The sequence below is a fragment of the Peromyscus leucopus genome, chromosome 18 (genome assembly GCF_004664715.2).
Source record: "Peromyscus leucopus breed LL Stock chromosome 18, UCI_PerLeu_2.1, whole genome shotgun sequence".
Lineage (NCBI taxonomy): Eukaryota > Metazoa > Chordata > Mammalia > Rodentia > Cricetidae > Peromyscus > Peromyscus leucopus.
This window is the reverse complement of record NC_051078.1, coordinates 7,233,817-7,261,323: the sequence shown is the minus strand read 5'-3', so window position 1 is coordinate 7,261,323 and position 27,507 is coordinate 7,233,817. Positions and strand designations below refer to the sequence as shown.

The 27,507-nt window shown below is 36.9% G+C and overlaps 1 protein-coding gene across 6 annotated transcripts in view; it reads right to left on the bottom strand.

The window, feature by feature from the left end:
* The window catches only part of Usp15 (ubiquitin specific peptidase 15), a 99,642-nt gene that overhangs the window by 46,568 nt on the left and 25,567 nt on the right, over nucleotides 1–27,507 (bottom strand). For 4 of the 6 annotated variants that reach the window (XR_003734525.2, XM_028869579.2, XM_028869580.2 and 1 more), the window contains exons 3-6: nucleotides 25,055–25,185; nucleotides 19,347–19,473; nucleotides 15,792–15,937; nucleotides 11,069–11,130 (exon numbers count right to left, since the gene is read on the bottom strand). Coding sequence is in view for 5 of the 6 variants with exons in the window: in XM_028869579.2 (XP_028725412.1) it covers nucleotides 11,069–11,130; nucleotides 15,792–15,937; nucleotides 19,347–19,473; nucleotides 25,055–25,185 (466 nt within the window). In the remaining variant the exon portion in view is untranslated. Of the gene's footprint in view, nucleotides 1–11,068; nucleotides 11,131–15,791; nucleotides 15,938–19,346; nucleotides 19,474–25,054; nucleotides 25,186–27,507 lie in introns of those variants that run through there. The other 2 variants (XM_037196729.1, XM_037196726.1) reach the window with 2 other exon arrangements.

Sequence of the window (27,507 nt, the reverse complement as noted above, 5' to 3'; positions counted from 1 at the left end):
AGGGTACCAATGACTAGTATCTCACAATCACTTTCTGTACTTTTAGTGGAGTGGGGCTCCTTCGCTCCTTAGTAGGCCCCAGGACACTGTAGTTACCCACAGCACTGACACAGGGCTGGAGGAAGTGAACCATTCATCAATCTTGAAGTCAGTGGGGAAAGAAGAACAAAAGCAAAGTCCAAACATAATCCCAAAATACAGTATTTGGCCAAAAGTGTCTCTGGAAAAACTGAAGACCATATATATATGACTATATGATACACACTTCATTAATTCAGAATCTTTCACGGTGGGGAAATTTCTACCATGCCTGGCTTTTAGATAGTAAATGTATGTTAAAGGAGGACAGAAAGATCAATAAATCTATTACAAAGAAATAAAGTACATAAAGGTGAGACAAAGATTCACTTTTCTCGAGTTCTGTAAGCATTACATTTCTGATGGACTATCTAGCTGGGGGCTGGGAAAGCTGTGCCGTGCCAACTCAGTCACAGTAAACTAAATGAGGCCCAAAGTGATGCATGGGCTTTTAAAAATTAATCTCCTCCACTTGGGTGCTAACGAACAGTGACTTGGTCAACAGGCAGGACAATATAATCTACAAAATTTACTTCAAGTAATTTGTATTTAATCTTTATATACACACATGAAATAAGTGCTGGACAATAAAACTTCTTAAATATAAGAAAAATTAGACTTCTAAAGTTCAAATGTTAAAAAACATTCTAGTAAGAACTGCCTTTCTTTATGAAAAAGGTTCTTTCTGCTACTGAAAACTGCATATTGATGGGTTCCTGAAGTCAGATACCTTCCCAACAGGAGCCTCTTCACAGGACTGTACTGTACTAAGCTAAAATAGAAATATAATCAGCTAAGTTTTAAGAGCACATACAGTCAAGGACACACTTGAAAGCTTGAATGCTGCTAGTACTTTCCAAACATTAATAAAGAACCATTTTCTTTTGACAATTACAGTCCATTTGTTTTTGAGATGAGGTCCCAATACAGAGCCTCCACTAGGCGGCCCTCGAGCTCAGAGACCCGCCTGTCTCTGCCTCCCAAGTTCTGAGTTGAAGGGACAGTACATCCCACTATACTGGCCACTATAAGAATTTTTAAATAGGGGGAAAATCTAATAGGGTTAGAATTTGAGTTGCAGCAATGAGTTGAATATATTAATTTCTCAAAACTTGATTCTGCACAATTTTCCAGAAATCCCTTCTATTTTACTTTCAGTTAAAGTATGAAAATAAAAATATACTTCATTTAATCAAGCAGAGACATATGTTTACACATGTATTTCCTAACTGTCTAGAGCTTTTACTATTGAAGAGTAACTGAACTTACAGGTTATATTAAAAAAGGAAAAAATATCATAGAGTTAATTTGCATTTTCACAGTAATTTCTATGAAGTTCACTCAACGGCTCAGTCTGCATTAAACAAGTCTTATGTGCTTCATTTTTAGGGCGTCTGAGAGTATAAGAAGACACAGTTCCTGATCTAAGCAGGTCTGCAGTCTAGTGGGGAAGAATGACATCGGCACTAAGTGCTTCAACACTTCTAATACAGAATTCTCTAAGTGGGACAGCAAGTAGCTTAAAAGATGATATGCAGTAAGAGGTATATGTAGGAGTTACCAATATTTAAGGTACAAAGAACAGTATATGCAAATGTGTGGGCCTGTAGAAACAATTGTGTTTGGAGAATGAACAGTCAATTGACCCTGGCTGAAACAGGAGGTATACAGTGGTAAGAAGAGACTGTAGTAAGATATGTATGATAATAAACAGCCTTTTGTATCCTATGAAGGAATCAGAATTTCACCCAACTGATGGAACATATTGCAGATTTTAATAAGGGCCATCGACACAGATTTATATGCCAGTAAGATTACTTACTGGAGGAGAGAAATACAGTAATGAACAGATTAGGAAACTATCAAGCTGACAAAGGGGGGAATTCAATAAAGGGTGAAACTAAGAAAGTGGACTCAACAAGGGCGACACGTTTGTATTTAAGAAGCAGGTCAAAAAATATTGTCCATGGATTCAGGGAACCAAGGACAGAGACCCTTTTGTGGCATCTGTGAGGTTAAAATTATTTTCTTAATACTGAGACAGTATTAAAATGTCATTTGGTAGCTTTTTCTGGATATTCACAGTCAGCGTTAGGTCAAACCACTGGCACATGTACATGGATCAAAGAGCAACTACTACAATCTCAGAGTGAAAACAATTTCACCTAAGAACATCATCTTGACAAAGCGCACCAAAACTGTACTAAACCCTGACTCTTAAAACCCTTCAAAATTTATTTTTAATGACGCCTAGGCATGTGCACGAGACTGCAGGTGCCGTGGAGGGAAGCAGAAGTCAAGCATGTCGGCTCCCTGGACACTGGAGTGACAAGAAGCTGGGGGAGGATGGAAGAGGGAGGACGGAAGAGGGAGGAGCTGGGAACCCAGTCCGGGTGTGGAGGAGATCATGTGCACTCCCAACTACGTCTGCAGCACACTCCGCTTCTTAGAAATACTGCCTGTCCAACCAGAAGGCCGCAGACAGCAGATGCGCTCCACTCGGAAGTCAAAACGCTAATCTGAACTGCAAGTGTCACTTGCCACTCGGCATCTCTCTCTGATTTGTGTTAAAGAACTGAATGACTTGTAGCTCCTGAGCTGTGAAGACCTAGGAGACACTTGCTGAAGAACAGGTAGAAGAAGTCTGACAAGTGAAAATATTACCAATGGTGACAAAATCTGAACTTCCAAGTAAAATCTCTGTGAATGCTGTTGACTTTCTAACCACAATGTTAAGTTCAGACTTTTCTCAAAAAAATGATTTTTTTTAAAATGTGAGTTTACAAGAAAGTTACATTATGAAACATATCAGTGTTCTGAAGGTCTGTATAACTCAGTGAATATTTTTCAATTGGCCATTCATTATGGACAGTTAAATAGAGATTTTAGTGTAAGGCTACAAGTCATTGATATTCTTCGGATCTCCATTTTGCAATCAATCTTTTGAAACAAATATCCCGTGTCAAGTTTTGATTCATCTGAAGTTCCTTCCAACTACCTGCCTATTCAAAGCTGAATTCTCCCATGCACTTCATCCATCCGTCATAGCGGAAGTCTGACAGTAGCTGTCAGCACTTAACCAGACAGTCTGAGTACATTAGGCACACTTCAGGTTAGGTGCCATGCCCAGCAGTAGATGGCCAACACAAATTGAACATAATGGTATTTTTGTAGACTTTTTTTTGGCCTCATTTGGCTTTTTTTTTTTTTTTTTTGGTCTTATTGATCTTTTGCTTGTATATTATTTTTTCTATTTTAAATGTTTCTGTGGTTTTATGTATGTTTTTCTTTTGTTTGCCTAGCAAAAGTATTTTAATGCTACTTGGTGAAGGCCTTCATTTTTAAAAGTTAACTTTATAAACATGTTACTGATGTTAAAATATAATTGTTAAATACTATTACTCATAAATATTTTACATTTCAATGTATTACGATAAACTGATAAAACCCATATAAAAAGAAGTTCTTTGAGCCAGGCAGTGGCCTTTAATCCCAGTACCTGAGAGGCAGAGGCAGGTGGATCTCTGTGAGGCCAGCCTGATCTATAGAGTAAGTTCCAGGACAGCCAGGGCTACACAGAGAAACCCTGCCTCAGAGTGGGTGGCTAGAAACTCTGAAGACTAACAGGATACTAACAGCACTGCTTAGGAAACACCTTTGACAGGTGGTATCTGTGAGATGTGCTAGTCAGATGAGAAAAGTGACTGAGGAATTGCGAGCCTGGAATGGAGCCTGGTAAAACCAATACAAGAAATGTATATGTTTAAGTATGCAAAACAGAGAACAAATATCTGGTTCAAACTGATGTGGTGTCATGTATGATATTCAGGAAGAACAGGAATTTAGATGAAATTAGAAGTCTTAATACAGATGTCTATTAACATCGGCTTATGTTAAGAGAAAGCTGATACTAATACAGCATCTGTGAACCGTTTCCCGACTCTGGGTGCCTGTTATGGATGAAAGAAGGTCTTTGTATTCCGAGGATTACTGATACATTTAAGACTTAAGTACAGCTGCTGCACAGCCTTGGCGAAGCCAGGGAGAATCTCACACATTACAAGTGAATGGTTCTCCTCAGGGAAATAGGGACTTTATGAAATTGTGAACGGTACCAAGGACAGTTGTGGAAAAAGCTACCTGTCTAGAAAGCAGGCAGGGGGTGATGGTAGTACACCAAAACAAGAAAACAAAAAAAGAAAAAAAAAAAAAAAAACTCAAAGAGGCATTGGAGGAAATCAAGGTTTATTCTCTAATGTGGTGGATTTTCTTATGTTCATGAGAAAATGACATTAGAAAGGAAACAAATTAGTACCTACTACATGCATAGGAAAAAGGAATTAATGAAAAGTCTAGGATGCATTGCTACAAAAACATAGGTAAATGTTTTCCTTAAATACCAAGGGAATTAGAGCAAGAGCGATGCTTGCAGACACCAGATAAGGAACTACTGATAAATGAACACAGTCATGTCTTCTGACTTAACTTCTGAACCATACTTCACATAGCTCATCCTAGCTAAGATTAAGAGTTAATGCCACATTATTTATAAGTCAACTAGTTTACTGAAGGTGACCAGTGACACTTAGTTCTCACTTACGATCTAATTTGAAAATTACACTCTTCGTTTTCTAATGGCTTTCTACAGAAGAAGAGAAAGGGAATGTTTGGAATACTACATATGGACTGACTCGAGATCAGACCACTTACCTAGCAGTAAACTAACTTCGGTCAGTGCAGACTAGGCATAATATAAGGCAGCGCGTTCTTCTCTTTGAAAAGTCAGATTGGTAAGATGTCAATTTAGCTTAAGTGGCTTGAATAAACCTTATTCAACACTCCAGTGTTTGTAGAGTCTGAATTTTATGTCCGATGTGATATTTCAATTAAATGTGTATAGTTCAGTACCAAGCTGACCTTCCTCATGCGGAAAATATAACTTATCAACTTGTTCTTGTTGAATTAACTAAATAGTTAACATACATTAAAATCTAACACCACAATGTTCTACAGCTAAAATGTAGCTAACTTTGCCAAAGCAAAACAGTCATCCTAACTTTATGAAATCTAATGACAAAGTTAGCCAAACAAAAAATAACACCAATCATAAACTCTCTATATTTCTACCAATTATTCTAAAACAAGTTCTTAAAGGAAAACTTGAATCTCTTCAAGTATTAAATGTTTTTACTTTGTGATTACTTCTATTCAGAAACATTTTTTGCTGTGTGTCTCCTACTAGCCAAGAAGGGGTAGTAGGTACTCAAAAGAGTTTAAGATAATTTATTACCCAAATCCACAGTTCTTATCATGCTCAAACTCTGGCTTCTTTTATAAGTTATTTCCAGCACATTTTTGGTTTGGTTGTTCCCTCATCTTACATATTAGAAGTCTGAGCAAAAGCCATTCCATAGCTGCTTCTTTATAAGAACTATGTGAATAAGCAAAGTGTAACAAATGTAGAGATCCCAGTACAATTTAATTGTTAAAATAAAATGGGTACATTATTGTGTGATAAGTTTACTAATAGGTCCTTAATTTTAACCCAGTTAAGTCTATGCCCTAGTTCTTTATCTATTTATTCTTTTGGCTCTATAATGGTGTTTTTTCTCTAAAAATGTTCAAAGAAGTGCTTGAGACAGCTGTTGTAGAAAAACAGAAACAATTACCAGTCACTTACATGCTTAATATATATCCTCCCAAAAAAGTGATAGGCGATTGTATTACTCAGAATATTTCTTCTTTCCTTGCAGAATTCTGTAAAAATACTACAACACTGGTTGTAGTAAGTTTATTATGTGATTAAGTTTATGCTTTGTAGTTTTAGTTGTCAATTTATAAGAGCATCACACAGCGCAGGAAACAATGCAAGAGTAAGAATTATTGGCATGGAATGATGGCTCAGCTGTTAAAAACACTTGCTAGTCTTGCAGGACCTGGGCTCAGTTCCTAACATCTACATGAGGGTTCACAACCATGCATAACTTTCTTTCCATGGGGATCTAGTGCTTTCCTTTGCCCTCTGCAGGTACCAGGCGCACTCGTGATGCATACATGAACATGCAGGCAAAGCAGTCACAACATAAAAGAATTACTGGCATTATCTATCTTTCAGTCACACATATCAACCGGTTGATGATAAATTCCTCTGGTGTTTACTTTTTACTTGTCCATGGAAACATAGAACCATCAACGGCTTTCAGCCTCTTTCCACCAAGTATCTTCTCACATGTCCTTTTATCAGTATTATTTAGTAATAATGAAAATGAATGAATTCAATTCTGTTATTTTCACAAAAGGCAATTTTTACTATTCCAGAAAACCAATTTAGTTTTCTTGTTATGTAACTGCAATTATTTCAAAATGCTTTAAATTACTTCACCTAAATGAAACAGAAAAAAATACAATCGTGCAATATAGTCAGAAACCAGTGCGCTCACAACCCAGAGCTGCAGCTCAGTTAATAAATAATTAACTTCCATTGTGTTGTTGTTGTTAAGTAAGAGTTAACTTATTGGTGTAGTTTTCTTTAGGAACCCAAGGCTTCCACAATTATTTTACTTTAACATTTCTTATTTTAAGGTAACACAGACTTGGCTATCCATGCATTTCCAATCATTTAAGATCACTAATGCGCTTGTCTTTGCAAAGCAGAGAAAGTAACAATATAAAATTTAGAGACGAAAACCTTTTAGAGGTAAAACTGGAAAAGACTGTTTTGTGAAGTGTAAGAAATTGGATACTCAAAACTGGATTATACATGCAAGTTCTAAAGCAACTAATATGCATAGAACATTTTAAATATATATACTGTGTGTGTATAAGTTAAAACATCAAATTATATGTTGGTATTTAGCAGGAAAATTTAATTGAATAGCTTTTGAGTGGTTCTTAGATTTTCAGATTTCTAACAGATTTTAGGTTGCTTTCCATACTAATTAAAATATATTTAAATGTTTTAAGTAAAATTATATTTACTCCTTAATATTTATAAAATTTAACATTTCTTTAAGTGGTCCCTAAAATTTATGGTTTAACATAAATGTTAATGGTTTCCATATGTATGGTGGTATTCTATTTGTACTGAAATGTGATTTTAATTGTATGTTAATAAATAAAGTTGCCTGGGGGTCAGAGCTATTAGAGCCATAGAAAGAACATGGCGGTGGTGGCACACGCCTTTAATCCCATAGATCTCTGTGTGTTCAGGGATACAGCCAGCATTGGAGACATATGCCTTTAAGACCTAGGGGGCTGTACATTCAGACAGTGACGAGGCAGTCACGTGTTTGAGTTTACAACCAATGAGAAGGCAGAACAAAAAGACTATGAAAAGACGTACACACAGGAAGTAGCTTTTTTTTTTCGGAGAGCTAGGACTACCGCAGGAGGAAGGGTGAGATTTTAGCTCTGACCTCTTGGCTTTCTCTTTTACATTGGTTCTGTGTTTCTTATTTAATAAGACGGTTGGTTACATCTACACATATGATCAAAATGGGCCTAGGAAAACTGGCCTACAGGCAAACCTGCATTGCATTCATGACTGATGTAGGCAGGCCCGGTTTACTGGGGACAAAGCCACCCCTGAGCAGGTGGTCACAGACAGCATAAGAGAGAAGGCTTAACAAGCCTTGCCAGGCATGTCGGAGAACAGCATCTCTCCATGGCTTCTGTTCCAGCTCTTGCCTCCTGGTTCCTTTTTTGAGTTCCTCCTCAAGTTGCTTTTGGCCATGGTGTCTTACCAGACCAAGAAAGCCCTAAGCCACCCCTAAAGAACCCCAGACTGTAAACCAAACCACAGCAAATCAAACCCGACTGCTCATCTGTGTTGTAAACTAAACTCTCACAGTTATACAAGTGTGTTGAAAGCAGTCTTTGGAAGTAAGGAGACCCATCCTGTCTTAGATAGGCATGTTTGTTCAAACATCCTCTAAAACACCCTGTCATGGGTCAGGCTGGCCCTCTGCCTCTGTTACAACGAAAAAGGAGAAAGGCACACAGCTAAGGGTAGTGAAAACATTGCACTTCTGAAAATAACTGAAAGGAAAACATTTCCAACAGGGGTGACAATTACAGCCTGGTGTAAAGATGCCTGTGGCAGGAATGAGAACCGGGAAGCTCATCCAGAGATGGTCAGCCCTGTCCGAAAACCTCTCTATAGCGAACTCCAGTAGACTGGTTCAGAACAACTGGTTGCCCTACTCATTTCTGCTGGATGTCATTATGTCCAATTTGATGATGTTACTTACCTGCTAATCTTCTACTCTTGCCCGCTACAGGTCTAATAAATGCATTCATCTAAATCCATTATATTATTATATTGCAGATTATTCTCCAGAAAGAACAATATCCAGATGTTCAAACAACCTAACTGCCAGGTGGTAACACACTACCATGTACCACAGAGTTAGACATGTCTTTCTCACCTCACTCGTTTGTCACAGGCCATTGCCTTTTGTTTTGTTCTGGCTAGTGTGACATTAGGTCTTTTACTTAGCATTGTACTAATTCTCAGTTAAACAAATTTAGGCACCCTTATTTACATTTATGCTGTTTTATTTTCTACAGTTTAGTATTAGTATATACCAGAGCTCACAGATGTATAGCTCATAAAATAAATATAAGCTTTTTGCTTTCTATAAAAAAAACTTTACTGCAATATAATTATACCTCTGTGCTAACAATGTTAAGGCTGCTGCTTGCATGCCACATCAGCACAGCTGCAGATCACCTGATCCACAAAACTGAAGGTCTCTATCAGTTATCCTACTAAGAAAAGATCACTGACCCCTAGGCACAGAAAAGGTCTATAGCCAATCTGCTCAGTTTCCACAGCTTTCAGCAGTTTGTTGATCTAGATTTTTTGTTGAGATTATCATGTATCATGTAATTACAACATTTTCCCCTTCTAGCCTTCACATATACTGCTCCATTTTCCTTCAAACTCATGGCCTCATCTTCCACTATTTCATATGTATGTGTGTACATATATGTGTGTATGTATATGTATATACATGTATTCCATATGTCATTTTTTAAATGTATGTTTTCAGGGCAGATCATTTAGCACTGAACAACCATTTGGTGGGTTCTTCCCATTTAGATTTTGATGTAGATCATCTGATCATTAGTGTTACAAGGCCCTTTCATATTATGTCTCAATAGTGAATTTATCTTCTGTCTTAATTGAAGTATGTTTAAATTTTACAAAGAAATAAAAGTTGTTTACTGCTGATTTTAGCCACATAGGCTTTCTTAAACTAGGAAATTTTTCTTTTATCATTATCTTTCTAGGATTCTTTTCATATATAAGTGAAAATATCAAATGTTTTATATTTGGTAAAATGTCATTTGACCATATAAGATACATCTGGTGTATGTTTTACACTGAATGATAATGTAAACTTCTTTTGCTGGCAACCTTACTAAACTGGTGAATACTCTGGCTGTACTTCCATGTTTTACACCTTCATTGACCAAGTTAGTAGTTCAGTATGGTGTATTAGGTATTTTAGCTATCTGAACAATTTAAAATGATTAAGGGGAAAACTAATCTGGACTGAATGTGGTCTATAACATGTAGTCCCAACTCATTAGGAAGCTGAGACAAGAGCATTACCTGAACTGAGGTTTTCAAGGCCAGCTTAGGCAATACCTTGTTTTCAAAAAAAAGAAGGTACAGGAATTCTATACAATTCTATACAGAAAAGACTTCTCGTACTTTAGAGCTCGTGATATTTGAATATGGAATTCAGTCAATTTTACTTCAAAAATTGTTTCACAATTCAGTAAGTGTAAAGCAATCTAAACATAAGTGAGAAAAACAAAAGCAGTGGCTTTGCTCAAACACTAAAGTGAATATTCACAAGAAGTCTACAATTTCCAAGTCTGTACCTGTTAAGAGATCCATGATTCAACTCACATGCTTTTACTTCTTCCCACAAAAATACTGGCTTTACTCTAAATTCTATCCGTATGTCCAACTAAGCAGGGCACTAAGCAATACCTACCACTAGGTAATTACTATATTTAGGCACCAACTCACAAGAAAGTAGACAAAAAACACAGTAAAAAAAACTTCACATTCAATCAAAAATGCACTTTCTTCCTTAGGAAGAAAATTTCTAAGCAAGTAGAAAGCCTGTTTGCTTTTACAAATTTGCCATGTCCACTCAATTATTACAAATCATTATTCTGAAATTTTTCAAAATTCAGATCTACAAATCCATCAGAGAACCTGAAAATCTGAGTTACAGAAAATTAAATTTCCCTCCAACTTATGTGGCATCAACCAAATGTGAGTAGGTATGAAGCTATCTATAATTCTCATTTATCTCACTTATTTAGCACAAGTATTTGCAGAAGGAACCTTGGTGTGATATAAAGGGTCTCTTTAGGCTATGGAAATATTACAACTATAGACACATGTATGACTTCTCAGAGATTTGAAGTTTATGTATTGTGATATAAACAGGTTTAAGTGTTTCTGATAATGCAGTGTAGATCTTGTAATTTTGAAGAAGATCCTCAACTCTTTCTTCCTTCATCATCAAAAGCAACTCTTAATACTCCAGATGCTATGTCTACTTAGTCACTTAAATTCTGAGACATTTGTATAATGGAAACACTACTCTTACACCAGACTATCTTTCATACAAGAAGCATTTCATTAATAGGTGTACTTCAAAAACATCACAAAAATACTTCAAGAAAACGAAACAAAATGCTTAAGGAGCTGACTATATTAAACAACGCAACATTTATTTACACTATCACTTATTCCAAAAGCAGTTTGACTTTGAAGGTTTTAAATTTGTACTATATGAATCTAAGTGTAAACTCAGAAAACTTCTCCAAGAATAAAGTAGAAAAGATAAAGGATATATGTATTCTTGCAACATACAGTTCCGTTTTGCTCTAGTTTTGGACTTCAGTATCCAAAGTGTCCAAGTGTCAACATCATGCAACAGAGCACAAGAGAAGCACTTACTTAGGAGCAGAAGGACCCCTTGGCCACGTCCCGTCTTCATTTTTTTGTTCTATCACTAACACCTGCAAACACGACACAATACAGGGCGTTTGTCCACAGCTATGAAGTCAGACAGCTTTAGGAGATAGGCTGGTAAGGAACTAAAGTAACTGATCATTTAAGGACAAAACAGACAAAATCGGTCTGAAATACGCCAGTAGTGACAGTGAAGAAAAGGAAATAAAAAATCAGTTTCTGCAACTTTAATAACATGTAAGTAAGCCAAACAATAGACTATAAGTTGTTTCAGTTAAAAGTGTATGTTTTAAACTGTATTTACACTTAGAACATCTGTTAACTGCACAATCCTATGTTACATCAGTGGCTCTGATGTAATATTAACTATTAATATGCAAATATTACTGAGAAACAGTGGCAAAAAAATTCCAAACTACAGATTACTTGTAATTTGTTTAGGGCTTTGAAATCTCTTTTAGAACTAGTTTTTTTTATTACATTTATGGATTTCTCTGCAGTGTGTATGGGTGCCTGTTTGTGTAGGCACCCATGATACATGGGCCGGCCTGTGCCTGATGCCCTCATGGAGAGGAGAGAGCACTTGGCGAGGTCACATCTCTCCTTCCACGGTGTGCATGGACCTCAGCCAGACTTGCGGCAAGCGCCTTGACCCACTGAGCCATCTTGCCAGCCTTAAATTATGAAATCGCTTAGTACATAACTGATAGTCACATTTATAAGAATCCAATAATCAAATTATAGTAGCTCAAGTCCCCTGCTGCAGCATGTTTTACATAGACAAAAATCATCTAGGTTAATAAAAAGTCCATGCCAAGACAAAGCTATACTTTAAAAAACATCCCCAACTCCTTCCCCTTTTATGTTCCAGATTAATAAAAAGACCTTTCTTCTAGTTTCTGTTCAAGATGAGTCATGTAAGAAAGAAAATTTAATTTTAAAATACTTATTAAAGGAATTTGTGATATTATGAATAAGAAATTAAAAATATAAATTTTCACTTTAAAACTACAATGTAAGACAACATGAACTGAAATACAGCGCACCACAAAGGAATACATTCTATGTATTTAGTTTATATACTTTTTCTTCTAGTTGCAATTCTGTACGCTACTCTACACCCTCACAGCAATAGTCCTTGAAGGACTATATGCTTCCAGACCACTTATAAATTGGCTTTTTGACCCTAGTCACACAGACTGCAACAGATAAACTGTAATGGATAAAATATAAAATGTGAAATGTAATTGATATTGAAATACTCATTCCAAGAATTCACATAACTTGCTGGCAGAGCACTCGTGTTAACTAACCACTGAAGGTGCCCTTGGCTAGTGTATCTCCTGCACTCAGAAAAGCTGGCTGAGGTGTGTCAGTCTCAAAGAGTGAAGGGTACCAAGCCCCTCCCACCCGGACCCACTGGATGTTCTCCTCACCTACCAGTTTATCCATTATCTCAATGTTCTAATTATCATCTCCAGATGGAAATATATAGTTTTAAAGATTTACTAAGTATAACTGGAGTGAGTCACAGCTTGAAAGATTCTCTTTACTACAACTTGCAACTACAATGATACATAAACTATATCTGCATATACATAAATAGTATGGTCATTTGGAGGAGTTAAATCGGGTTTAAAACAAGGAATTTCAGCTATAAAAACTCTCAAAGTTATGTATTATCTTTAGTGATAACATTTTAATATCTAGTAGCATTTTACTTAAAATCCCATATTTTACAGCCACAGATAGTATTAATAAGCCACAGAAAGTTATAAAATTCACTCCTTTTACTTAAATCATTTTCTTTATTCCAGTCATTTTCTGAGTAATGTTTTGCTTATTGTTAAAATTTGGGAAAAATTCAAAATTTAAATTATACACACATCAAAGGGAAATGGAAAATTCACCAGTATGGGGAGGTAGGTAAACACTTTTGTACTATACTCCTCTCTTACTTTTTAAAATTCTCTTTATTTTTAGTAATGTACAGTTTTATGTCTATGTACTGGTACGTGCATGTGAGTCCAGGAACGCCCGAAGAGGCACTGAATCCTCTGGAACTGGAGTTACAGGCGATTCTGGGACACTCGTGGGTGCTGAGAACCAAACGCAGGTCCTCTGCAAGAGCAGCAAGCGCTCTTAAGCACTGGGCCACCTCTCCAATTCCGTTCTCACTTTCTAATTAGGGCACTTTAAGAAACAGGAAAAGTGGGGCGGGGAGAAGAGTGTGCTCTGGGTTAGGGAGAAGGCTCAGTAATTAAGCTTGCTTGTTGTGCTGAGTTCACATGCTCACTATGCAGTAAAAAGGCCGGCCATGGCCACACCTGCCTGTGACCCCGCACTGGGGTCAGGCAGTTAGGCAGTTAGGCGAGGAGCAGGGAACTTCAAACAGCGGGCTTGGGTTCAGTGAGCAGCCTATCGAGGGAGTGCGGTAGGAAGCTGACACGGATATTCTCCTCATCTCTCTATACATATACAACACACACAAGTTTTTTATTTGAAAATTTCTTTGAAACCCACCTCCTCCCAAATGAACAAGTCCTCACAAATATTTAATCTTATTAAACTAGCTTAATTCTCTCATCCAAGTCTCATCTTCAGTTTGATAAGTGTGTGTCATCAAGAACAACAAATTCTTTAACTTTCTAAGATGACATTTTCTGTATGTCTGGGGAAAATAATATCCATTTCATGAGGCCACTAAAATGTTGAATGAATTAACTCATAACGACTTCAAATTACACTCCTCCTGCAAGCACCGGCAGACAGCAACCGGGGCCCAGGTGTGTCTCCGGTGACAAGGGGCTCATTAGCTGTGAAGGAGATTAACCAGGTCTCATGTGATCTTCAATCAGGCAACGTTCCTACTATGTATTCTCAACTTTGTAGTTTCACTTAAGAATGGCTAAACTAAGTTTGAAAATCATTGCTTTGAAGTTTTTGAGATTCTGGAGGGAATTATTATATGGCTAATGCCACCATTTTCTCCTTTCTTTAAAAGATTTTAATGTATGTGCACAGGTGAATTATTCTTCAGCAGTGATTCACCTTGCTCTCAGAGGTGGGCAGTGGGGGGTGGTGTTCCTCACTGGAACCTGGGCTGGCCCACCTAGGAATCCCTGAACTTGCCTCTCTCCACCACTGCAGTGCTGGTCACAGTATTCTGGGGATCAAACTGAGGTTCTTAGGCTTGCAGAGCAAGTACCTGGCACATGGGACTAGTTCCCCAGATCAATTTGCCTTTGACAGCCTAGTGTAATACTTGATATATAGCAGATATTTACTAACAATTTATCTGAGTTTTTAAAATAACTATCATATTATTGATGTTAATAGTAATTTTCAAATAAACTGGCATAACAAAGTCATCTACATATTGAATCACCAGTCGCTGTGTTAGGTACTAGTAATTAAAATAAAAAAACAAAACACAAACTTTAATCAAAATATGAACCTCAGTATAATATAGTCTCAGTATATTTTTAAAGGATACTAATAAATCAATACAGAAATTAGGGGAGAAATTCTTCTTAAATTAAGATCAATGGACACTGAGAAAAATAAGGACAGGTGAAGTGGTGTTATGGCATTTGGGCTGAAATTTGAAGGGTAAATTAATGTGATTTGATGCAACTATATAACTGGATGAGATGGCTAATATGAACACTTGAATGGTTAAAACAGCGATGCAGGGATGTGAGAAGAAAGGTACACTGGGTAGATGAATAATGCATTCCAAAGCATACTGTAGGAAGACTATGGCAACCAAAAGACAAGGGTCGTCTAAACATAGATACCTGTATGCTGGCTAAGGGTTCTGGACTTCATAATCCCTAGGCAGTTGGGAAAGGTTTCTGAGAGGCAAAGGACCAGGTTCACATTTTAGAATAACCACTCTAGTAAAGTTAAGACTATGCGAATATGTAAGAAGCTGGAGGCAGCAGGCTGGCTGATCAGGAAAACGAGGGCTGGGAGAGAACAGACGTGAACTCTAATTATCCATCCTTATTCCTCACTGTATTTAGTGGCTTTAGACTGCACCAAAGGGGAGATCGAACTGGGAGCCGACAGGCCCACCAGGGATAGATGGACAGACTGAGGTTCCCTTAGCCTACAGCCGTCAGACCCACTTTCCCTGGAACGCACTGTCTCCACTGCTTCATGTGTCATCTGTGGCTGCTTTTACACCGTGACAACGGAGAGACAAAACCATTATTTGATCCTTTATAGGAAGTCTGCTGATCTACCTTACAACATGAACTGTTTGCGAAGTAGTGTTTCCAAGCTCAATTAAAACAAAACAAAACAAAACAAAAAACTAGAAATTACAGTTATTGACCAGTGAGGATAGAGAAGAGTTAGCAAGAGGTAGCCAGAGATAGACCCATCATGTACTACATAGCATTCAGAAAGTTTTTTAATCAAAAAGCTGCATTGAAAATAAACATTCCTGTTGGGCTGGAGAGATGGCTCAGCAGTTAGAACATCTGTTGCTCTTGCAGAGGACCTAGGTTCAGTTCCCAGCACCCAAATTAGGTGGCTTACAACCACCTGTAACCCCAGTTTCTTTCTAAGGGATCCAATGCCCTCTTCTGGTCTCCATGAGCACCAGGCATGTACATGGTACAGACATACTCACAGGTACTCACACATACACATAAAATATAAATAAATAAATCTTAAAAGAAATTATTGCTAAAAATACCTGTCCTTGATATAAGCCAGCATCCTGAATGGTGCTATCTGGTTTATTCAGCGGCTCAAATGTATTACTCATATACTTGTTCCACAATCTAGTCTCCTTTTCATCTGGAATATTGAAGATTTTTCTTATTTCCTTTTCAATTGTATCTAAGATTTAAAAAGGGAAGATATGTAAATACAATATATTTAAAAAATAGATATATTAGTTACAAAGTACTAAATGCTTATCAGACTACATTATAAATTTATAAAGTACAAAATAAAATGTAAAATATACAAAAATAAAAACATAAATTTATAAAAATAAGGATAAAATAGCAAAAACAGAAAAACAAATACATAAGAAATAATAATAAAAAAGCTTTGTCATAAGGCCAGCTATGTGTTTTTAAAGGGGAAATGGTAATTTTAACACTGACAGATGCTTATTTGAGAAATTTAAGACTGCAAAAGGTGCTAGAAACTAAAATATAAGACATCAACAATAAGAAATATTCATATTCATAATGCAATCAGTTTATAAATATCATAATTCAAGAATGAGAACATATTCCCAAGACATGCTAAGAGATTATGTGCAGGATGGCAAAAACAAATCCAAACATCCCATCTTTTCCTTACAGATTTCTTTTTAAATAAAGACGCCTGTTACATTTATGTAGTGTGTGTTTATTTGTGTGTGAGGAGGTATGTGCAGGCATGGGTATCATCATCAGAGGAATGAGTTGGTTTCCACCGCGTGAGCTCCAGGGACGGAAGTGAGATTGTCAGGCATGGGCGCAGGTACAGCTTTACCTGCTGAGCCGTACTGCCGGCCTAATACATCCACAGTTTTCACCTGAGCAACTCTAAGAGGAGGCAGTAATTACTGAGATGGGAAGAATGTGAAGTAGGCTTTATGAGCAAGGGAAGAGAGTTTAACTTTATAATTAAGATTCTTATGAGACATAAGTGAAGATATAAGGTGGCTGAAACTGGAATTAAGAGTGTTGGGTTGAACAATAATAAAATATTTTAAGCCATGAAATTAATCCAAAAAAAAAAAAAAAAAAGAGGGGGCCCAAGGGAGAGGAGGCCAAGCATGGAGATACCAATGTTTTCAGATCCAGGCTATGGTGGTGTTTCTAGACTGGTGGGTTAAGAAGTAGGCAATGAGGAGCTCACCAGAGACCACGGAGAAAGAGTGGAGAGAGTTAGCACTGGTGCAGTGTGCCCAAGAGAAAGAATGCAGCTGAGGCCAGAAAGCACGTGCTACCCGCGATGGAGGTACAGCTAAGGGGACGGCAGTCACCCCCTCCACACTTCCCCTCCACACTCCTTAGCCTGCTGCCCTGCCTATCTGACTAATCTAGTCTAGAAAACCAAACAAGAAACCAGCAGCAAGATAACGGAGGTGAAAGACGGCCATGGGAGCAGGGGCTGGAATCGTGTATCGTCAAAACCACTGGAGACAGATTTCACGGACTAAGCATTTCTTTTTCCACATGTCACTCAGACCTTATTACTTCAGGAAGGAAACAACCATTTTTAAATATAAATAACAAAAAATTATGAAAAACATTTCTGGTAGGAATATTTACTTAAGAATGTCAACCAATTTTATTAATTTTTATTAAGAAAGCATTTTTAGAAGCCTTAGGAGAAATGATGTCCTTAGTGGTTGAATTTTCTCTCTTACTGGAACACACTCGGTGCCCAATTACAGCGTTTAGAGAGTAAACCAGCCAAAGCCAAGTATTTCGGCTCCAATATTCTAGACTATCTCAAACTCTCTACTGCTATCATTTTACTATCATGTGGGTAGTACGAGCTGAAAAAAATTATTTTATTAATTTAGTAACAACACAAAAATGTGAATCAATTTCCTAATTCTGGGTAGACAATTTAATAAGAGCTTTTAAAAAAGTCAGTTTCAATCAAGTTTCTTTAAAGACCAAAAGGATAACACACACACACACAACACACAGCCATCTTTTGCTTATTATCCTAATTCCAAGCAGTTTGAAAAAGCATCCAGTTAACAATAAGAAGTTTCAAGTTACCCAAAATTCAGTTCACTTACTATATTAAGACATATATTCAATGCCTGCACCCTTAAAAAGTATTAGGATATCTAAAGTATATGGGTTAAAAATCTATGTCAGATCAAACTTTCTGAAACAGATAATTCTGATTAAATTACATTTATCCCCTTTAAATTTTTATTTAGTACTTAATGTAAAAACTTCCTAATGGTTGTTTTCAATGCAGAAATTAAAATCAGTTGCTGATTTCCTGAGCTTTATAAGTAAAATAATTATCTAAAAAAGGTTCTGATGGACTCAGTTTTTCTATAACATTTCTGTTAAAATGAAAATTTATAACTTGCTAGAGATTTTATAATTATTAATTATACTAACATGTAGTTATTTATATTCCAACTGGCTATGGATCTTTATAGAGTCAAAAGGTGATTATGTAGGTTGCTCAGAGAGAAGCTTCCAACAGCCTTACCCAGCCATGATCTGCCTTTGACTGCAACAATGTAAGGATACCTAGCAGGCAGTTTCAGGGAGCCAATAGCCATGCGATTTGATTTAAGGCCCGCTTGGCAGAGGAAACTCAGGCTTGGTACCGTAAACCTGGCTAAGATGCTGTGACAGGAGAGGTCACAGATCCCACAGGATGACTGACTACTACTATTTCACGAACCTTGTCTAGTTGCCCTCTAAAAACTCGGCTTATCACCATGGTTACAATGCAGCTATCACCCCTCACTTACTTTCAATCAGTGTTCTTAGTGACTAGCTCAAATTAGGAACACTTACACAGTGCAGAACTTCACAATTTACTAATCTCTCTGGCATGCTGAGTTCTGCATGTTATGTTTCTCTATTATTTGTTGGTATTTTCCAACAAGATGACTATTATTACTATCTTTTAAATAAATACTTTATGTGCAGATAAATGTGTTCATATTTGTTAACACTGTGTATTATAAAGGTACCAGAAGATAGGCTAATGGGGGTGAATATGTCATTATATCTCACACATGTATGAACATTTCATAATTAAACCTATTGGCACATATAATTAATATGTACTAACTCAAATTTTAATGTGTTCAAGTCACTGTCACTATTTATACAAAGCTATAGAGAACTGCGTCCACTGGTAGCCGAGACTGTCTTTCAAGCTTACCCATGAATAAACTCCTCAATATGCTCTAGCAACACCAAGCCTACTGCCTTAGCTACTTACCTGGAATAAAGGAAATACCAGTTGACTTTTTTCTCCATACTTGACCAATTTTTATTTAACATGGTCCACTTAAAGTTCTACTTAAATTTATATTTTGTTGTTACAAACATGGCATGCAATTTTTCAAATGCTAATTTTAAATTTTGATTTTCTTAAATTAAAAGTGGGACAAACATTGAACTCATTTAATAAAGTAAGAAACAAGCCAGTCAGCTCTAAGCTGAGCTTCTACAGTGCTGATGACTAAGCCCCAAGCAGGTTGGCAGCACAGCCCACTGGAGCCAACAGTCAAGCACCCTGGACAGGCTCGCATTACCTATTGTGTCCGCTTTGCTGAATCTCCGAGTTACCACGTTGTTCATGTTTCCATTTTCACAGAGCTTCAGTTCTGTGAGATAGACTTCTACTTTGCAGTGCTTCACAAACATACCCTGCTCTACCACCTTCAAGACAAAAACCAAACCAATTAGTAGGAATTCTATCAATGGAGTTCTTTCTCATAGTGATACATATCTTTAACAAGGCTTCAGAAAAACTATAGATACCCAATGAAATAAGATTAGCTATTTTAAACAATTCAAACCATTAACAGTTTAGAAAGGCATTCTACTAATTTGTGATTATTTTGGTATGCAATAACCAATAAGTTTACCGGTTTAATTTTCTCTATATGATTTTCACATACAGCTCTAAATAAAGATATAGATAGATGCCTACCTTTTTAACAGTGCTCTGACACCGAAAACTTACAAAGCTTTGTGTAACTGTATCTACAAGGTCTGTTATTACTATTTATGTTAAAATATGTCTTTTAAAATGACCGCTCCGTCCCTGTAATGGATACCTTCATTTCATTCTAAAATGACTTTGTCTGACCTTTAAATGGGTTCTTAGTAATTCTATGCAGCACACAAGCAAAATAAAGAAAAGCAGTCAAGCATGCAAGTAATAAAGCATAGGACAGTAAAATATTTACACACTAGGTTCACCTTTTAAATAAATGTATTCCTTTTGCTCCTCTAAAGGTTAACTGTAGGATTTCAGTCATGAACACTGTTTCTGAAAATAGCAATTGGCCTGATATGTGATACATTAGACAGATATGGCAAAAGGGAGGCTCCAAAGGCTTACATGAACCAGCAGGCTCCTATCAAAGTCAACACAAGAATCACCAGCGCCTCTTTCACTTTCAGGAAAAACTGTTTCAACCCAGGGCTTTCAAATAGTTTATCTTGAGTTTCCTGTATAATCCAGCATGACTTGACTTTTTCAGCTATGTTCTTTCTCTTAATCATGTTTGTTACAAATCTTTATAACGGTTTTACAGACTCTATGTCTCACATTTCAATAGCTTAACTCATAGTGCAAAACTTTTAAGTTCTACATAAGATGCTTTAGTCCTCTTAACACAGAGTTATGTTGTTTAAGAATGAAACAATATACTGAGTTCCTACAAGATTTTCTTGTAGCTATTTGATAATAAAAAACTAGGAATCAAATATTCTTACCAACAGAAACTTTGGGACTGGGACTCATATCGGAGTGAAATCTTAAGCTACTATACACTGCAATCCTATTTAGCTCCACTAATGTCCACATTACAGTATTTCTTCATTAAAATTACATCTCCTTTTCTTAACCTGAGAAAACTGATTGGAATTTATTGTAAAGGTCCTCCTAAGAATGACTTGACCCGCCGGGCGGTGGTGGCGCACGCCTTTAATCCCAGCACTCGGGAGGCAGAGGCAGGCGGATCTCTGTGAGTTCGAGGCCAGCCTGGTCTCCAAAGCGAGTTCCAGGAAAGGCGCAAAGCTACACAGAGAAACCCTGTCTCGAAAAACCAAAAAAAAAAAAAAAAAAAAAAAAGAATGACTTGACCCATTCCCTGTTCTTTAGTTTTTGTAGAAATGGAAAAAATTTCACTATGTAACTGAAGCTAGCCCATCTCCACCTCCCAAATATTGAATATTGAGATCAAGGGCACATGTCAGCAGGAAGCATGTCTGGCTTAACTATTTTTTCAGTGGTATTTTTATTATCATTTAGTTTGAATTTTGATCTTTATCTCTTCTCTGGTTTCCATTATTTAAAATTATACTATTATAAATAGGTAGGGGATCAAGTGTCTCTGTTACGAATTTCTACCTTAATCCCACTAGGGACAGGAAACACACAGGATAACTTCCATCAGTTGTCATTTTGGGAGTATGTCTGATGACCTAGGACTTGATCAGTTTATCCGTGAATATTATTAAGATAATGACATCCTTAATTACTAACAGGTCTTGTAAACTATTTCGGAGAGACACATCCCCGACTGTGCCATGGCGATGTTATGGTCATGTTTTAAGCCTCGCTGTATTAAGTATTCTGTCTTTAGTTTATTATCTTTATATACAGACTACAGGCAATACAAGTAGATACTAGGCACCACTTTGTCAAATCACCACATTCATGATACTTTTTTTATCTTTCAGTTTATAGTAGAGACATTTGCAACAAAGACCATATTCCTACAGTTTCCAAGGTTTTCCTCCGTTTCCTTTAAGTCTTCAGTGGTACCCTCCTCACACCCCAAATTCTCCTCAGTCTGCTCATGGTCTTTTAGGCTTTTATTGATACTCATGTTTCATACCTTCTGATCACTGTACAGCCAAAGCCACCACAGTTCCTGTTAGTTAATACTACAGCATCCAGGTACCTAAACTAGTATGAACAACCTACTGATACATGATGAATTATCTTAAGACTTCACTAACTACAAACATCTCACATCATCTCTGAGGGTCAAAAATCTGTGAGCAACTTATCTGGGTTGAGATTTCTCATGAAGTTCCTGTCAAGCTTTGGGCTATGGCTTCAGTTATCTAAAGACTCATTTAGAACTGACAGTCCACTTTACTAGCTGGGTGGGCCTCTTCTTAGAGTACACACAATGTCCTTGACATGTGCAATTCAGTTCCCCATGACAGAGACACCTGAGACATACACTCCAAGATCTTCCCTAACCTAATCTTAAAATATGTCCCACCAGGTGTAGGAGAACACACCAGTATTCTCAAACTAAGGGATTAGCATCAGAAAATACACAGGAGGATAAAGAACTTAGGTCTTCCTATTTTCTTCTCCTTTTTGAAGGATCCTTCCTTTGGTCATAGAATTCTGGATTGGCAGTTATTTTCTTGTAGTGTACTGAAAATAGTAAACTTCTTCCTGTCTTCCAGTGTTTCTGCTGGGAAATCATTTCCTTGACTTACTCTTTTTTGAGGACAATGTATCTTTTTGTCTAACAGTGCTGGGGAATATCTTTTTCTCTTGTTAACTTTTGATTATGTGTTTGTATTACTTCAGTCTGAGAATCGGTGTTTCCTGACTCTATAATTTGGCATTTTCTCGTTTGGGAACAACTCTGCTATTCCCTCTTCAGGCATTAGTTCTACCTGCTCCACTCCCTGTCTCTCCTAAGACTCTAATGATAGGTACTTACGCTGCATCCAGTCACTATAACACACACAACTTCACTTTTCAAAGACATTCTGTTCCTTAGTATAAATTCTACATTGCATATTTTCTACTAACATCAATTGGCCTAAAAATTCACCTTTCAGCTCTCTTTACCATTACACTCAAATGTAATGTATATTATTTATATTATTAGTTTTAGAAGCATCGGTGTCTTGTTTAATAGTTTTGCACTACTTTCCAGTTATTTATTTTTTGAGCATACTAAGTCTACTGTCACCATTAACTGTTCTTATGAGTCTATCTCTGTTGTTCGAACCTTAGATGGTCTTTTACTATAAAACCCGGAGCCAGATATTGGGGTGAAAGCTAAAAGATCAGAGAAGCAGAGCAAGCTACAGCCACCACGTATTACCTTACCAACTCCATGAATCCTCTGAGTCCTCACGCAAAAACGCAAAAGGGTCTCAGCTGAACTGCTTTAGTTCCTGTTTCCTCACACCTTATAGACCTTTCTCCACCCTGCTGTCACTTCCTGGGATTAAAGGCATGTGTGCTTCCCAGTCCTGGGATTAAAGGTGTGTGCCACCAGGCCTGAGTCTGTTCCCAGTGTGGCTTTGAATTCACAGAGATCCAGACGAATCTCTACCTCCAGAGTGATAGGATTAAGTGTGTGTGCCACCACTGCCTGACCTCTCTGTCTAATCTAGGGGCTGGCTCTGTCCTCCGATCCCCAGGAAAGTGTGTTAGGGTACATAGTGTATCACCACATAAATATGCTACTTTTCCAGTTTGGCTCACTGCATATCTTGCTTATTTATTTCCCTGTTTTCTGGTTAGCTTGTTTTTATGGCTCAGTGCCTAACAATAAAGTTAGTTGAAAAGTTTAAAACTCTAGTCCCCAGAACATGGTTACTTTTATATCTGTATCACAGATCCTTTAATATAACCAGAGATTGATACAGTTCAGAGCTGGATATCAGACTCTGTAAGAACAGTTACTGTGTTTATTTCTTGAAGCACCGTTTCTCTCTATCGGTAATTTAGGGCAGAGGAAAATGCAATTTCTTAGACTTACTGTTTTCATTTAGAGGAAAGATGCATCTCTAATAAGGATTCCAGGCAATTTTATGTATATTAAAGTTTGAAAATTACTTTACATGTTGAAAGATTTACATTCACATTATTAAGAACAAATGTATGACCTAACAGGCTTCTCAAATTTTTCTTTATAAGTATGTGGACTTTCCATGATTCTTTTTCTTTTCACTTTAATTTCTTTAGTTTTTGAAAACCAAACTTCAGTAAGTCCTTTTAAAAAGACTAAAAATTTTTAAAAGGCAACGAATTTGTTGGCGGATCTAGTACCATACTGAAACTTGTAGCATGCACTGTGCTCCGAGTTTAAGGAAGAAAACGCAATACACATTCAAATTTTCCTTTAAGAAGGGAGTTTTGGGGGCTGGAGAGGTGGCTCAGAGGTTAAGAGCACTGCTTGCTCTTCCAAAGGTCCTGAGTTCAATTCCCAGCAACCACATGGTGGCTCACAACCATCTGTAATGAGATCTGGTGCCCTCTTCTGGCCTGCAGAGATACGTGTAGACAGAACACTATGCATAATAAATAAATTAATTAAAAAAAAAAAAGGGAGTTTTGGGGTTAAGACAGGGTAACAGGGTGAATACATTCACAATACAATGCATATCCATTCCTATGAAATTATGAAAACAATTTAAAGGAAGAAGTGTTTTTCAAACACTGAAGCTGTTCTTACAGTTCCATTTCACAGGTAAAGTCGATCTTTAACAAGTCAGAGCACTCAATTTCCAAGAATGACAAAACAAACAGTCCTACGTTCCCATTACACAAATCAAAATAAATTATTCAATAGACATTTAAATTCAGCTTATTTACCTTGAAATTTGGTATTCTACTACAGTACTGCCCATTTTAGTTCCAAAAAATGTTCATTTTTAGCAGGGCGGTGGTGATGCACGCCTTTAATCCCAGCACTTGGGAGGCCAAAGCAGGATCTCTGTGAGTTCAAGGCCAGCCTGGTCTACAGAATGAGATCCAGGACAGGCTCCAAAGTTACACAGAGAAACCCTGCCTCAAAACACCAAAAAAATTAAAAAAAGTTTATTTTTAGTATTTCTAGACTATAATTATAAAATTAAAGAAAAAGGTTTGAAAAATTTACATTTTCATTTTTAAAGTATTTTATGTTGCAAAAAAACATTTCATCAACATTTAGTTCATTTTTAAAATTGTCGTAGGAAAAAAAGCAGTGTGCCATATAGAAAACTGGCCCCTTCTTTTTGTCCTGTCTTCAACTGTAAAATAAAGATATTAATTCTGTGTTAACCAGTAATCATAGGTACTGTCCTAGGAATGGTGGGAACGCAGTTAAGTTTCTGTTCATGTTATCAGCTATTGGTATCCAGTGCATAGAATGTTTTCCTGGCTTTTCTCCTAAGATATGTTAAGAAGGCTTCAGAATACATCAAATTACCAATGTGAGCTACTTAAAATATATGTATACTCAGTTACTCTCAAATATACCTTTCTTGCTATTGGCTCTTGGCCTTCCATCAGTGTGTACCAGCTGACGAGTTTATTCCAGCCCTCGGTTGGCAACAGTATATAATCCAACTCATCAATAAGGTGCTCCTTAAGTGACTGGGCATCGCCATCTACAAAGGGAAAAATAAACTTAGTACAGAACAGGAACAGTACACATCTCTGAATACATGGTTTCACATACTACAAACTACTGAAACTCACAAAGGTGATCTGAAGTATTTACAATAATAAATCCTGAAAAAGAAAAAACAAAACAAAACTCCAAGAACATTCAAATCAATATACTTAAAAATAAGCTGTTGCCTGAAAAAGTTTCAAGGTGCTACTAGTCAACCAGTAGTGTTAAAATGCATAATTTTTCTTTGGTTCCTAAAATACTAATACATTAATATTAGCTAAGACACCAACAGAAGAAGTTCTTCAAATATTTTGAGTATCAGTGATTCACTCACACAACAGTGGGGGGTACCAAACAGTAAGTGTAGAAAATTCCTGAGTAAGTCAACAGCTCTTTTCTTATTTCTTTTTTGTGACAGGGTCTCATGAAGAGGCCCAGGCTGGCCTAGGGTTTGCAGTTCTCCTGTCTTAAGTCTCCTAAGTGTTAGTACAGGCATGCTATTAGCTGGTATCAAAGAGCGACCTGCTATGCACTAAATCAACAACCTATCAAATGACTCCAATATACATAAGCTTGGAAACCATGACAAAATTTTTAAGTTGTACTGTAAAGCATCTACACTATTCCAGAAGACCCACAATCGGGATTCATTCCCAAATTTGAAATGGTGGTTGTGTAGACGTAATTTTAATTCTGAAATGCTTTAAAATATCTAAGCTAAACTCAGAACTCTTGTATAATTCAGGGCAGAGACCTAGGAATAATTTCCTTTGTTAAAGCAATGTCACTGTCCCATTGTGGGACTTATTTATTAATTAGTCATTTGAGATTCCAAAGTATGGAAAGAGAACTAGCTCAACGAGTTATAACTAACCTAAGGGGGATTTTCTTGACCTGAGTTGATTTTAATCATCAAAGGAAGGAACATTGTTCTCTGTGGCATTTCTATGATGAGAATGTTCTATTCTTGCAGGAAAAAAGCTCAAGAGGGTAATAGAATTATTATTCTTTTAGAATTCACCTGTGGGTTTCTGAACTTCAAGAAAGCTCTGTTTTATATAGAAACAAAAAATGAAAAAGTCAGAATTTTATATGATCTTTGATAGTAGAAGTGAAGCAAGTACTAGCTAAACATGATGACATGCATCATGCATGCATGGTCTACGCACACCCGTGTCATGGCACACCTACAGAGAAGCACAACTGTGCTTCTCTCCTTCCATCACACGAGTCTTCAGGCCTAGAGACAAGTACCTTTACCTGCTGAGCCATCTTACCAGCCCTGAGGACTAACCTTAAACACAGGCTTTTAAACTGTGGTTGTAAAGTGTAAATTGTCAGCAAATACAATTTGGAATATGTTTTCTGAAACTGTGAAACTGAAGAAATTTACATATACTAAGTAAGCAAAATGTACTATGAGACATCACACAGCAGATAACTATGGCAGATACACTATTGTGAATTCTCTAACCAACCTTTCAAGACAGATGTCTTTGTATAAGAATATATCCAGAGGGACTGGAGAGATGGCTAGTGGTTAAGGGCACTGGCTGCTCTTCAGAGGTCCTGAGTTCAATTCCCAGCAACCACATGGTGGCTCACAACCATCTATAGTGGGATTTGATGCCCTCTGCTGGATTAAAGGTGTATACATGCAGATAGAGTGCTCACATACATAGAATAAATAAATCTTTAAAATAAAAAATTAAACAAGAGTATATCAAAGCCAGTGAGTAACCTGCCCTGGGTAATCATATAAAATTAAAGGCAATATGGAGCATTTTATTCTAGAAAACCATGCTATTAGCTGGGTATGGTGGTGGTGCACACCTTTAATCCCAGCACTTGGAAGGTAGAAATGGAGGTCATCAGCTCTATTATATGTTCTGTTCAAAGGCCATCCTGAGCTAGGGAGAAGAAAGGGGAGGGACAAAATCCTTGCTTTTTTATTATAGGTTTATTTTTTCAGAGTCACCTTAAGAAGTAGGTAGCCCCATTTTCTTTAGTAAATAGACCAAGAGATGGTAAGTTGCTCAAGGTTCTATATAGAGAAATTTGCAGAGACTGAATTCAAACATGAATGTTGTTTATTCTAACTCCATATATTTTGCCATGTAACACAATCTAGCCTGAAGATCTTGGGAAAATTCTAAAATCAAGACTTACATGTTATTTTTTTACAATAGCTGAGTTTAGGTATATAGTTTGATCATGTGACAGAATTCACATAATACTATACTTGGTAGACAGAATAAAATGACCACTTTATCTTTTTGTATGTGGAGAACACCTTCAAATTAAAGAGAAGGGA